The sequence below is a fragment of the Danio rerio genome, chromosome 9, assembly GCF_049306965.1.
Source record: "Danio rerio strain Tuebingen ecotype United States chromosome 9, GRCz12tu, whole genome shotgun sequence".
Lineage (NCBI taxonomy): Eukaryota > Metazoa > Chordata > Actinopteri > Cypriniformes > Danionidae > Danio > Danio rerio.
In genome coordinates, this window is record NC_133184.1 from 42,351,668 (window position 1) to 42,365,000 (window position 13,333).

General features: G+C 35.8%; 1 protein-coding gene across 2 annotated transcripts in view; it reads right to left on the bottom strand.

Moving 5' to 3' along the window:
- Positions 1–8,981: 8,981 nt before the first annotated feature.
- bard1 (BRCA1 associated RING domain 1) overlaps positions 8,982–13,333 on the bottom strand; it is a 51,526-nt gene continuing 47,174 nt past the window's right edge. For both annotated transcript variants that reach the window (XM_021479004.3, XM_073913003.1), the window contains one exon: positions 8,982–10,721. In XM_021479004.3, coding sequence (XP_021334679.1) covers positions 10,386–10,721 — 336 coding nt within the window. In that variant the 3' untranslated portion in view covers positions 8,982–10,385. The remainder of the gene's footprint in view (positions 10,722–13,333) is intronic.

Sequence of the window (13,333 nt, forward strand, 5' to 3'; positions counted from 1 at the left end):
ATGAACGGATTTAATTTAGTCACACATAAACACTGATCTGAGAACATAAACAGAGGCTCAGCCTTACCTGCCCAACGCGTGAGATTTACCCTCTCTGTTTTTTTTTTGTTTTTTTTTTTGCTTAAGCTTAAAGGATTAGTTCACTCCGGAATTAAAAAAAAATTCTTGATGATTTACCCACCCTCATGTCATCCAAGATCACCTTTCATTATTCAGTCAAAAAGAAATCTGACGTTTAGAGGAAATTTGTCCAAAGGAGAAAAATCCTAATGTGTTTAAAACTTGGTTTCGAATAAACAAAGATGTTAATGTTATCCTAGAAGGCATGTGGGTGATCGTCAAGAAATTTGAAGAAACAATGCATAATCAATAGTTCTCTATGATAGTGTTTCCTTATCTGACCCATTAACTTCAGGTTTTGAAGTCCCTTCTTAAGTTCTGATGAGCTGATTCAGGTGTGTTTGATTAGTGAAAGCTTGAAAATGTGTACTGTTGGTGTGCCTTCAGGAACAGGGTTGGGAAACACTGCTCTATGCATCAAAAACTCAATTGGTTTAATTAAGGTGTTAGTTTTGTTAGATAAATGTTTTTGAATTGCATCTTAACTTTCATAACAATTTTAAAATTACTTTTTGAACATAAATGTAGCTATTGTGTGTGTTATAGCAATTTTTTACCTTCAAACCATTATGATTTTAAATGGCAAAGTTTAAAACCCCTCTAGCTACAATAGCACGCTTCAACAGCACGACCAATAATGCCTAAGAATGAAGTCAGTGGGCGTAGAGTTGAGTAGGTGGTCTTTTGTGGCTGTTTGAATGTATTTGGCCATAAGCATGTACGCTATGAATCCAATCTGGTCAAATGCGCTTTTGACTACCTCTGAAAGTGGTGACAACTCACAAGCCAATTACCCCTTAAAGCACTGTCCATTTATAATCAGATCAAGAAAATGTGCATCCTACTGTACCATATACTGTATAAAGATGGCCACTGGGTAAACTAACCCTTTACTAACGCATAGTGTATAGACCCTCTTTTAAAACAAGCCCTGCTTCTCTTATTTCCCTTTTTCTCAATGATGAATACCAGTCATTAATTCAATAGGAACTTCACCGAGCACCTGTGATTTATCATAGACACTTTTTTTCCCTACATCCAAGACAATTCATTCACTTTAACCTTTTGGACTCTGTTTTGAAGCGCTGATGGATGAGCTACTTAATAACAGATCTGCAGATTTGGTAATGAGACGACAACGAATGCAATAGCGTGACCCCCAAAAGAAGGCGCTAGACTATATATATCACCCGCTGCCTTTTTACTTCATCTTCAGGGTCTCTTGTTTTTTCTTCTAGTAGCCGAGGCTTGTCTTGTAAGTCAACAAATCATTAGATCATGATTGAAATAATGGACTGTAAAAGTCACACAGCTGCTGACAAACGATTATTAAACACACCCTAGAGTCTTAGTCACGCCGGACATTTATTACAGCTCCGAGCATATAAAAAAAAAAACAGATGTTGAGTAGCATCATCTAACAAAGATACCGGGTGATGCTAAAGGAACAGAGCGTTCGGATAAAAACACAAGCTGTCACGAGCAAGACTGTGATGCTTTAAGCACCAAACATGACCCACAGCTACAAGCAAAAGCACGGGCTTATGCAAGCGGCTCATCTTTTTGTTTCTACGGCTTCTGTTTCTCTTTTTGTCCTAAGCCTGGCCATCCCAATGGGCACTTGTCTTTTTTTTTTTTAAATCGCAGGCTAGAGGAGGATTTCGAAGTTAATCTGTCCTCTGCTATAGTTGTAGACTGATTCATACACTTTAGAGCCAAGGCTGTAAGTTTTACATTAGTATGAGCTTCAAAAGCCCTGTGAGAAACTCATTGGGGTTAATTACTGTGCAGTGTCAGATTAAGACGTCATAGTTTATGAATGTAAAAGCGAAACAGAAGAAGCATCCATGGGTAAATCTCACAAAAAAAGGTCTATATTAGATTCCACTTGCACCATAGGCTCATTCTAAAAATGTAGCTCAATATACATTTCTGGAGATCACAAATTATGCAGCCAGAGGAACAAATGGCTGCATTTCGTCTTTAAAATGAACGCTACTGGGCGGTATGATGACGTTCCTTTTTGTGCTTACCAGTTTGTTAAGTAGCTTGCCACATATATATTTAAGATGTTGAACGCAGTTGACCGTGACATATGAAAAAAAAAAGCAGGTAAGACTAAAACAAAAGCCAAAAAATAAAACCTTTTCGAGGGCTTTTCTTTTTCTGGATTGCTTTTCAAAACAGAAAAAGGTTTGGGTTAGGGTCAGAGAAGTGGGTAAGCAGGTCAATCTGTGCTTTTTTTAAACACTATCGGTTGGGTTTAGGGAAGGGGGTGGGTAAGGGTATCGATTGGTTGGTCAGTCAGCCAGTCGGTCTGTCGACAGCGGCATCTGGTGGATTTACACAAGAAGAGCAGGCACAAATAGCACTCGCAAAAGAAATTTAAGATCTCAAAAACCATACACAACGGCCTCTGGCAGATTCACAAAAACAAAAACTGCAAAAAAATGTAGCTCCTGGATGTTTTTAACGCTCTCAAGAAATTTATTTAGGGTTAATGAGAATGAGTCTGGGTTGGATTTCACCCTAAACATTAATGATTACACAATGAGATTTTTTGGGGTTGTTGTTTGCATTGTGGTATTTTGCTATGAAAAGTACATTTTCACCCAAATTTCACATGACCTATCAGGACTTTATGTATCGTATTTTTCTGACAAATAAGTTGGACTGGGTCAAAATTGCAATGTTGAGAGAAAAAGTCATGTCAGATTTGTGTACAAGACACATTTTAGTATTAAACTAAAAAAATAATGCAAAATAGTGATAAATTATTTTATTTTATAGACATTTACAAACATTGTAAACAACTATGAGCAAATAAAAAACAACAAATTATATCTAATTTATGAATACTACCATTACGTATAAATATAAAACATTGTTTTTACTTTATTTTATTTTGTTTGCTAGTTAGGTAACACTTTAGAATAATGGCCCATTAGTTAATGTTAATGTATTTACTAACATTAAGTATGAATAATCTAAAAGCAGTGGTCTCTAACTCAATTCCTGGAGGGCTGCAGCTCTGCATAGTTTAGCTCCAACCACATCCAACTCACACCTGCTTAATAGTATCTAGTAGTCTTGAACACCTTGATTAGTTGGATCAGCTGTGTTTGATTAGGGTTGGAGCAAAACTGTAAAGAGCTGTGGTCCTCCAGGAATTGAGTCTAAGACACATGTTGTAAAGCATTTATTAATCAAAGTTTATTACTGTCGTTATAAATGTATTAATAATAGTTTGATCAAGTTAGTAAATAACTAATGGATCATTATTAAAAAAAAGTGTTATTGTGGGTTAGTTTATTAAATTTTATGCACATAAAAATGTTGGGAAGAACTATACTTATGTATAAACAAAAAATGTACATTTTATTTTATTTTAGCCAGTTAGTTATGGTATTATCATTGTTTGGATGTCTCATCTTATCTCACTTTTGTATGCTTTTCCAGGGCCGGGTCGATAAAATGTTTTAATGCTTGTCTGTTTATTTATATATATATCATTTATGAATTTATATTATTTATAAAAAATATTGGGAAGGAATGCAGATGACATTTGTATACAATATCACACAAAACTACAAAATTGCCATAAAATAGTGAAAAAACCAGAAATCCAAATGGTGCTAAAAGTAGGTTTAACACTCTTAATCCATAACCTATGTCTTGATTTTGGTGTGAAATATGACTAAGCTATGTTCTTTTCACAATTTCCATGAGATTCACCCTAATATAATCAGTCTCAGCCTCTACTGAAACAAAAATGTGTCCTGGAATTGTTGTATGGGATAAAACAGTGTTCCTTTTTTATATATTAACCCTAAATGCTCATTAAACTGGACAACTGCTTCATCATTTCTGCAGCATATTGCACATCATCAGAGACATTAGTAAAATGTGTTGATTATTTATTGACTGAAAGTCACTTAAATCTCCCATCTGTCCTCATGTATAAGTTTCCCCCCACTCTTCTTCTTCGACAATCACATGGAATTCACAACGGCCAGGCCTGATGACGTGGAATAGCATCTCATTTGTACTTTTTCCACAACGTCTTTTTTTCCTGATTCAAACAAAGCTACAGTACGTCCACTAAAGGAAGGACCGGCTTCATCTGTGTGGAAATTGTGTTCTGCGTCCTGCTTCTCGTGCACATGGCCTTCAATGTCTGTCAATGTCTCCACCATTCACTGTCAGTTTTGTAAAGGTGAACCATTGCTCTTTTTTTGAGACACTGACTAACTGTAGCTGGAAGCTGTGAAAGATTGTTCTTTTTTCTAAACAAAACTGTTATATGAACTTGTGCCTGAAAACAAACAAACTGCATCTATAACGAAAGAGGAAAAATACTGTTAAACAATCAGCTTTTCTTACCGATGGGCACTGAGGGTCGGTATACTTAAAGGGACAGTTCACCACATAGAAAGAAAATTCTGTCATCGGTTACTCACCGTTGTGTTAAACCATAACTTTTTTTGTCCCCTGTGGAACATAAAAGGAAAATTAATCAAGAACTGCATTCATTTGCAAATGTTTTACAACGCATTTTCATGCGAAAGCTGTCAAGCATCAAAAAGATCTCAAATTACACCCGCTACCAATGCTATCACTTGATTAAATGGAAGTTATCAGTGGTTATCAGCTGATAGATATGGGCCCGTAGGGGCCTTCTGCACCTACTGTTAGGCTCAGAAGGATGCTATCATCCAACCACATGGTTAATTGGCTATACTAACTGTGACTCCAGATCCAGATCTGTTTTTACATTACTGTGATGGTTGGGTTTAGGGTCGGGGTAGGGGTAGACGTTAATGAAATACAATTATTGGGAAATTCAATAAATAATTCTTGTAGTTAATCAGCTACACTAATAGAGAAGACTCCAGATCCAGATCTGTTTTTACATTACTCTAACGGTTGGCTTTAGGGTAGGGGTAGACGTTATGGAAATACAATTAATGAGAAATTTAATAATATAAATAATTCTCATCTTTAATCAGCTATACTAATAAAGAAGACTCCAGATCCAGATCTGCTTTTACATTACTGTGACTGTTGGGTTTAGGGTTGGGGTAGACTTTATTAAAAGTACAATTAATGGGAAATGTAATAAATAATATAAATAATTCTCTTTAACTTCCAGCCGTATGTGATCTACAGCTGATTAACCATGTGGATGGATGATAACAGCCTTCTGAGCCTACTAGTACTGGCCCATATCTATCAGCTGATAATCACTGATAATGCCCAATCAATCCAGTGATAACATTCGAATCGGCTGCAAATTATCCGTTTTAGCCATATTATCCATATCCATGCAAATTAGCCAAAATTTGTGCGCTATCATCCAAGTCTTTTAAAGTCATACTATACATGACAAAAAGACTCAAATATGTAGACGAGAGCTAAAGTAAGATGTCCAATTATTTGTTGATCACTGATCACTGAATCAAGACACCAAAATCTAACTGATTCCCTAACAAAATTAGATGCATTTCAATACAATTAATTTGGATCTCCCATTGAAAATGAAATTACATAAAAATTTTTTAAAAATCATACATGTCTGGGGGAAGAAAAGAGGCGAGTAAACATTTCATGACAGCATATTTTCTTTTTTTTCAGTGAACTATCCATTTCAACCTCATTTTTTTTCTCAAAGGTATGTATCATTTAACAGTAATTTTATTTAACATGGAATTAATATTACTACTATCATTTTACGGGACAGTACAAAACCCAGGTGCCCTTCCAACTGTATAAACATGTAAATATCTCGAAGCGTTTAATGTGTATTCTGAATTCAGAGTTAGAAAGAGGATTAAAAACGTGTATTATTTATGAAGACAAAACTATTTTGTTAAATAGACCGAAAAAAAGTGTTATTCAGTAAAAAAAGAAAGCCGGAGTGTGTGGATTTATTTCTCTCTCATTTTTTTCCCTCCAGTATTTTTGTAAGCATATCTAAGCAGCTCATCTCCAGCCCGATGCACAGGCCATCTCTGATACTGCAGACATGAGCACTTCCTGAACGCTGACAGGACAGTATTTTATAACCAGCCATTCGTTTACAGTGTGGAAACATCACATTGCCTCTGTCACAGGGAGAGCTGAGCACATGTTCACTTTATTCTGCTACTGCTAAGAAAACAGGCGCCACGCTGAGGTTAAAGAGCGGGAAAGAGAGGAACTCAGACCATTACTGTAACTCCAGCACAGGTTTACTCATCCATCATTGTCTGGGAGAGCATTAAAGTGCTGATTCAACAGGAGGAAGTGGCAGAGAGAAATCCTACAGCGCCCTAAAAGCTATTGAACAAGTGCAAGTTTTATCGTACAGTAAGTGTAGCAGCAACAGAAGCCAGAACTGAACAGCTTCCAATACTCATGGATAGACACTATAGCGTCCTGGAAAAGCACTGTTTAGACGTCATTTGTTCTTTAAACTGTGTCCTGGGCTACTGTTATTAGGAAAGAATGGCTGTGATTGTGTTTTAAGAGCTCATGCGGCTAATAAGATCTCATATATTTAAGAAGAGACTATAATTAAGGTAAGGATTGCCAGTACAGAGGATTAGAGTTTCTTTATTGAGTCAATTTGTCGTTTTTGGATCTAAATCAACAGGCAGCAAAGATTCATGTGCTCATATAAGGGGAAAACAGATGAAATAAGTACAGCAAATGAAAAAAAAAAACAAGTCAGAAAGATAACCAAGTTCTTTATTGATAATTTTGAGTTTTGATAAGCATAGTATTAGCTAGAATAAAACTACCTATTAATAATGCTAAATGTATTCGAGCAAAATTATTATTATTATTATTAGTATTTACTATTATTATGAAATTATAATGGAAAATGTGAACGAACATTCAAGACTTTCTAATTAACATTTTAAAATAATGTTAATCTAAGACTAAATATCAAATATTCTATATTTACAAATATGCATATATTTTTTTAAATGTATACTTGTTTATACAACAGTTCTGTCTGGTTTTTGAATCTGGCTGATAGCCGTGCAATATTCTGTAATAACAGCACTTCTGTATTACTCCGCCCACATAGAGTAACAGCAGATCAATAAACTCACTACAGTTTGACAAATATTGCTGCTGCTGGACAACAATTTACTTTTGAGGCTTTTTTAGGTGAGAATGTAGTTGTTTCAATTTATTCATAAATATAGTGCCTATTTTAATATTGAACATTTCGGAGATACAGCTTGTCGGCATCTATCAGCCTGCCATACTGAGCAGAGCAAAGACGGTTGACGTTCCACAGAAACAAAAACTCTAAATTTAAACAACAGCTGATCAATCATTATAAAACAGGTAAGTGACATTCTAAGTCAATCTCTCTCTTTTATAGTGCTGTATTCATATCATAGTAATCTGGTAGTGCTTGTCATCACTTTAGACATTACGCTAGCGAATCATTCAAATAATAGCTAACACTAAAGTGATGTTGGTGAAATTAGCAACTGTTTCCAGTGTTCTGACATCAGCTGCAGTTGTAAACAAATGGCAGAAGTAAGTAGTTCCTCATACAAAAGGATTTTTGGACTCTCCATGTTTGATTTTCTTTTTGATATACAGTACACAATTATGCCATCGAACTGTTGTATAAATGCAATATCACACTCGAAGCAGTGCGATATGGCTGTATATCGTCACTGGTGGTAAGGATAATCCACGCCTCCCACCATTGTCAATATATATACATACACAGAGTCTATATATGAGTAATATCACACGAGTAGCAGTGCAATATGGCTGTATATTGACATATATATAATATATATATATATATATATATATATATATATATATATATATATATATATATATATATATATATATATATATATATATATATATATATATATATATATATATATATATATGACAAGACAGAGATTGGGTTCAGAAGAACAAAACGAGATGTAGCACTATTATAGGAAATCCTTGATGACATATATGAATGAAAACTATCTAAAATAAAGAAAGAAATAAAAATAAACACAAACTACAAAATAATTTTGCTGCTTTTTTAAATCAACTAGTAATGAATGCTATTTTAGTTCTATTTTAATAAGTTCTATGCAGTAAAGGTCATGCAAACACTGCAAAATATTTAGCTATAAACTGACTGGCATCTCCCCTGTAGAATTTCACATAAGAAATTGAACTCCTTTCCACAAATTTAACCCATGGATGCGAGTATGAAGTAAGGACTCAAGTGAAAAGAAAAAGAGAGTTGTTTAAATGTAATTTGATAATGCATGCCTAATTAAATGAAAACTTCAGATTTTCCTGAACAGCATAACGTGTTCGGTGATGATGGTGAAAAGTGTGAGTCTCCAGGAGTTTACTTTGTGTATGCGTGTGCGCATGAACTCTGTGATGTCTGTGACCTGTGCCTTTTTACTGACTCTGTATGTGCAAAGAATAGTATCAAACAGCCCTGTGTGTATGGAATATCCTGTCACAAAATGTGGTTTAAAGTCCTAAATGCCGGAACTAGTTTAATTGCGGTGTTTACATGGCTGTACTGCACTTAATTACTACATTAATTCGTTAATGACAATTATGCCTTTTAGCATGTAATCAGTAATGTCCATAGTTAATGTGTTTGTTGTGGTAGCTCTTGAACTCAGGTGAAAAAAAAGCTGTTATGTCACATCTGCCCGCCCAACAATATACAGTATATTTATTCTATCAGTGTTATTTTCATTTCATGCTATTGGATTTATTAATAGCCAAATTGTAGTTTTCATTTTCTTAGTTATTAACTTCTAATACCACAGTTTTTTTTTTATGACACATGCTTCCTTGGCAACTAGCTGATATTATAAGTGCATAACAGTTTACATTTATTTCAAAAATAACAAAAATACATGTTTTTTTTTTTGTTTTTTTTTGTCAACTTAGAATAACACTGCACAGAAGATGTCTGAAATATCCAAAAACAGAAGGCAATTTATAATGAAGATAAACAGACATGTCTGAATCAGTCGGAAATTAACATGTAGCAAAAAAAAAACTAATCAAGGTTTTGAAACATTACACTTTCAAACTGGAATTGCATCATGCAGTTGCTATAGTGAACAATACTTGTTTAGCATCATGAAGTTTCAAAGACACAAAAACAGATCATTGTTCAGTAGTTCTAAGATTTCATTTCACTTTCATTTTTTTAACAGTCTCTGCATGACAGAGCTATGAATCAAGGCCATAATTATAAAGCTGGATCCCCAGTCTTTCCCTTTAATATAAATTGCCAGAATTAGAAGTTAGGATTCACATTCACAAGATTTTTTTTTCAGATAATCTGCAAACCAGAAGCAACATAAAAACCAACACTGGGGAAAAACACCACATAATGAGAAACTTTGCCCTCAGGATTGTTTCTGTCTGAACACATTGCTTTGTAAAAGTGCATTTGAAAGCTCTTAGCGGCACGATGATAAAGTTTGCAAAGTCAGGTGTTAAGAGTTGGGTGCGTGTTTCCCTCTACCCACAGGACCCTCAATACCCTCCAATTAATCACCCCACAAAACCCTGTCCACACCACTAATTGCCTCCCTCCACGTCCCTGCAGGACGAGGGCGAAGCAATTTAATGCGGCTCACAGCAATCAATAGCAATTAGGAGCATCCCTGACTAATCCCATTGAAAGCCGCGTCTTGGGAGACGGCCAAAAAGGACCAGAAATCTTTCATTTTTTTAACCCCTGCAAAAACACTGAGCAAAGAAAACAAAAACTTGCTTGAGAAATAATTGCTGGTTGGGTATTTTTCCTCATCTCATCTAAAAGCCACCCGTTAAAGCAAAGAAAGCCAGAATCCCATTATCCTGACCACAAGAATACCCTTTGCTTTCTCAAACAAAAGCCTTGCATTTAAAAGTCTGATGAAGATGTAAGTGTCGTCTAGGGCAATATAAAATCTCTGAACGCTTTGAACCCAAATGTGCTAGAAATAGGTCATGTATCCAAACAATGGTGCAAGTTTTTATAATTTTCGAGCTTTCGGATGGCATAATTTGGCTCTGGAAAAAAAAGGACGCACACAATAGCTTCTAAAAAGCGTGCAAGCACTTTTTTTCTCCTGAGAAAAATCTTCAGGGAATAGACAGGCCCTTCACACAAAAGCCTGATGAAAACACAGCAATTATGATGTCTCCATCTCCAGATAAGAATAAAACCTCATTTCTCTTATGCAGATAAATGGTGTTATTTGATGCTGTGAATGTGTTTAGGGCTCCGGCACGGGTAGGAGTCGAAAGGCAGCTATGCAGTCCAGAAGCCACGTGGATGGGGCTGACCAAACCTTACCTAACCTGACCTTCTGGGGCTTGTAGGAGCTCTGAGGATCGTATAGGATGTACTGGGTGCACAAAACCTGGTCTGATCCAGCCTGAGCGTGGTAGGCTGCTGCGTTCAGGGTTTGTGTGACGTCGCTGTCAGGTTTGGGCAGGCGTTTCAGAAGCTGACCTCCTCCTGCTTTCACTAACTGGAGGAGTTCATCTTTTGGTGGTTTGCGGAAGGAGCCCAGCATGTAGAAGAAGCAGCCGTCGAAGAGCGGAGGCAGCTAAAGATGGATAAGAAGATGAGAGCAGTTTAGTATTCAAAGCATTAATTTACAGTAGTGGAGTAGATTATTTATGGCATTCTAATTGGCGTCTGCATCATTGGCATCTTGTTTGTTATATTAATAGAGGAAAATATAAAGAAAATAGTGTGAAAGTTGGCTAGCTCACACTACAGTACAAGAACGATTTGAATACACAATTCATTCATTCATTGATTCATTCATTTTCTTGTCAGCTGAGTCCCTTTATTAATCTGGGGTCGCCACAGCGGAAAGAACCGCCAACTTATCTAGCAAGTTTTTACGCAGCGGATGCCCTTCCAGCCGCAACCTATCTCTGGGAAACATCCACACATACACACACACTCATACACTACGGACAATTTAGCCTACCCAATTCACCTGTACCGCATATTTTTGGACTGTGGGGGAAACCGGAGTACCCGGAGGAAACCCACGCGAACGCAGGGAGAACATGCAAACTTGAATACATAATTCCCACATGGAATTATGTATTTTAATGCATTATTTTCTATTAAAAAATAAAGCCTTAACAAGCATACAAGATTTCTTATTATAAAATTAAATACATATAAAAACTACATGATGAGCCATTTTTTATGGATAAAACTTAATCAAATGGAAATGGTTGGTGATACTAACGTTCTGTTTGTGGCACATTAATATATGTGAGGGGGCTTGTAAATATCTCAGGAAATAATAAAGTTATGTTTAAAACCAAACACACCATTGTTTTTCTTGTAAAATTCCCAATAAGTTTATTAAAGTGCATCCATATAAATGGGCCACCCTGTATAATATATAGCCCTCCTGTGAAATTTAAATTCTTCTTCAAATATTTTCAAGTGATATTTCACTGTTTTACAGCACTGACAAATATATTTTTTCTTCTGAAGAAAGTCTTAATGATTTATTTAGGCTGAAATACTTTGGCTTTTTACATTTTTTTAAATTATTTTAATGTCAATATGTTTAGAGCATTTGAAGTGAAGTCTTATAAACTAATTTGGAGAGGAGCATGTGATGTGATTGATCGCAGCTGGTCTCTCATTCGCAATTATCAATAAACCAATCAGATCAATCCAAGTACAATAAAAAGCCCATTTTCTGTCATTCTCTTATCTTAGTTTTTGAAAAAAAAACCCCGTCCATTCTATCTCCTACTTTTCTTCCTTTACCAGGGGGAGCTCTCGAGATCAACCATGATCTCTTACCATTTTCATGCTAAATGACCAGGCGGGGGCCCTGAATTGAGTTATCTCTGAGCTCAGGGTTCTCTCCCGGGACAGCATGTCAAACCTGCTAAGCAATATCGAAGTGTGAACTCTTGAATTTGTCTTTTGTTTGGCTACAGAACTAACCACTGTTGTCCCAACTGACCTAACTAGCCTAACCAGTTATCTAATTAACCTAGTTAAGCCTTTTTTTTATATATATATTATTTTATTATATTCCAAAATAACTAGCAAACTATTCAGCAAAGACAATACATTAGTTATTAAAACTATTACCTCTCCATTAAATAGCACTTGAGAAATATTTGAAAAAATAGTTACAATTTCTGAGTTTAAAATTTTGCCTTTAACTGTAAATATTATACAGTGTATACACTGTATATAAACATAACATTTGTACAATACAAATTTCTTTAAAACAAGGCAGCTATATTATCTATAATTCAATAAACTATATAGTTTTTTAATTCATTAAAAATAATTTCAGTGATCACTTAAAGATTATGCAAATTTGAACACGAGGCCAGCAGAGGGTGCTCAACCTGCGGCCTGTGTGGGTCCTAATACCCCAGTAAAGCAAGGGGACACTATAGTGTCAGTGAGCGCCGTCTTTCAGATGAGACGTAAACCGAGGTCCTGACTCTCCGTGGTCATTAAATGTGAACTTTAGTGGACATTCACGCCGCATTGAACAATCAAGAGCTTGCTCTTGTAGGGGTGTGATGATGACATAGAATCTGCATCTGTGAAGTGAATTTGACGCACGAATCAATAAATTTGAAATGTTTACTCGCCTGTTCACACACGTATTGAGCGATTTTTTCGTGCAAGCGAATGTGAACTGTGTGAACAGCATAATGGTGGATGGCTGCTTTTCACTCAGGGCTGTTTAGCTAATGTTGGAGAGATAATGTGAGGGGGTTTCCCCCCTCTGATGGCATGTACAAAGAGAGTCAAAGTGTTTTGGCAGTTTTTATCAAGTGTAATTATGAAGAATAGAATGAATTTAGTTTTACCATTAGGAGCTGGCTATACACACAGACTGGTGCAGCAGAACTCTGCTTAAACCCCTTATAAATTTAGTCCAGTAAATTTAAGCCTTTATAGGGCCTCAACTTTTAGAAATTTAAGACATTTTAAGACTAAGCACACTCCGAAAACAATGTCTTCTATAACATTTTACTGAAGAAAAAGGCCACCTACATCTTGGATGGTCTGATGGAGACTAAATTCACAGCTGACTTTATTTTTTGGGTGAATTATCCCTTTAACGAGTTATATTAATAAATAACACCTCACTCTACACCACATCTAAACTCCTGTGGTATTTGTGTTGTAAAACACAGAGAAGAGGTG